General features: G+C 36.4%; 1 protein-coding gene across 1 annotated transcript in view; it reads right to left on the reverse strand.

Moving 5' to 3' along the window:
* Positions 1 to 1,753, reverse strand: part of LOC107102332 — a 12,876-nt gene that overhangs the window by 2,614 nt on the left and 8,509 nt on the right. The window contains exon 5 of the mRNA XM_015401592.1: positions 552 to 617. Coding sequence (XP_015257078.1) covers positions 552 to 617 — 66 coding nt within the window. The remainder of the gene's footprint in view (positions 1 to 551; positions 618 to 1,753) is intronic.

The raw sequence follows: 1,753 nt of genomic DNA on the forward strand, positions 1-1,753 counted from the left end.
TCCACTTTTACCAGAGTATTTTTTTAACACAAGTACCTGTACGTTTACTCAAGTACGGAAAGTGAGTACTTTTGCCATCTCTGTATTTTATGTAGCACTGATTATATTCAACATTTTTGATTAAATTACTATCATGTGAGTATAATTTGCATACTTTTTCAGTATGCATGATTAGCTGAATGCATAATAAACACTTATGAAACACTTCTGAAGTGTTTATGGTTTTACAATTTATAAGAGGAGCCTTATCCATATCTAATGTCTTGGTCTGAATGAAAACTTATGTTAAACTGAAAACAAAGATGAAAATAGTAGGAACATGGCTGGATCAGGGCACCAGCTGGGCACCAGATGAGCATGTTATAAAAGAAAAAGAAAAAAAAACATTTAATGGTTTAGAGATTCTGTTTAATTCTCTGGTTTTCAACATTCAATCAAAAATAACAACCAGTTTTTCTCCTAATGGGCAAGTCCTGATAACCAACTCTGTAAAACATGATGCATGCTGGGAAAACTCTTAGTTTGCACCTTTTAAGATATTATCTGATTACCTGGGTATGAAAATCTCTTCTCTTCGTCCTCATTCTTAACTGCACTTTTCCCTCGATGGTAGGAGACTGTTCAGAGACAGAATGAGAAACATTGATTATTGATCATCTTGTCACCATGAGGGCTGTCCTTCAAAACAGGCTGTTAACTGGCCCCCAAAGTCATCTTCAGCATCATACAGCAGCCTACTGATGCCTGTGAACATCTTCTGACAGACCGGCTGCACATAAAAAGAAAAACGATCTGCAGTCAGGAGACAGATGTCATGATCCATTTCAACCTTCTTTGCTGGTTTTAGAGAAAATGTGATTGTTTTTTACTCTGCTAGTTTGATTCACATCTTACTTTCAAAGGATTTTGTGCCATTTAATTGTTAAAAGTCTTTGTAAACCAGTATTAAATATGGGGTTCCTCTAGGCTCCATTCTTGGACCCCTGTCATCCACTTGGTCCAAGATTGAGGCCATTACAAAACCCCTTATGACAAAAATGCTATGACATTCAGTTTATATGTCCACATCACTTAATGATAATAATCACTCAGCCAAAAGGGTCATAATTGTCCCTTTGTAAGAGATATCACATGTTGTGACACTAGTGCAATTCCTTAAAGTCATTTAGGTGATAATTATTCAGCCTTATCATCATCACCCTCAGCATCTTGAAATGAAGCCAGATGTTTTCTCCTTTTGTTAATAATGTCTAAATCCAGTAAAAGGTTCATGGCTATGAGCAGTATGACCTTAACTATAGCTTTCCTGAACACCAGGAGCTTTATGTGTTTTCTATCTGAATGTTGATGCATCTGGAAATCCATTTGTTGGCAAAATAAGGTGCAGAGAAGCAACCTGAGTTCATCTAGAAAAGGTTGCTTCTCAGTCAGAGTTACCCTAACAGGAACATTTCCAAGAACTCAAGAACATGTTTCTGCTCGAACCATCCAGTTGATTGCTCTCTACCTCAGTTAGTTGTTATATTCATGCTGATTTTTGCACAGTTTCTACCTTAGTCAGTTAAATAACCTGCTGCTGTCATTTTGCACATCTCTGATGTTGCTGCTATTTTCCAATATCCATTACTGTAAAAATGTCCATAGCTAAATATTGGTTATTAAATAATCATCATTCTGATCTTAGTGAAGCAGTGAGCAGATGGATCAGGTTCTTAGTGTGCTCTGACATATAGATGGAAATATCCAATAAATG

The sequence above is a fragment of the Cyprinodon variegatus genome, unplaced genomic scaffold, assembly GCF_000732505.1.
Source record: "Cyprinodon variegatus isolate N-32 unplaced genomic scaffold, C_variegatus-1.0 Scaffold1235, whole genome shotgun sequence".
Taxonomy (NCBI): domain Eukaryota; kingdom Metazoa; phylum Chordata; class Actinopteri; order Cyprinodontiformes; family Cyprinodontidae; genus Cyprinodon; species Cyprinodon variegatus.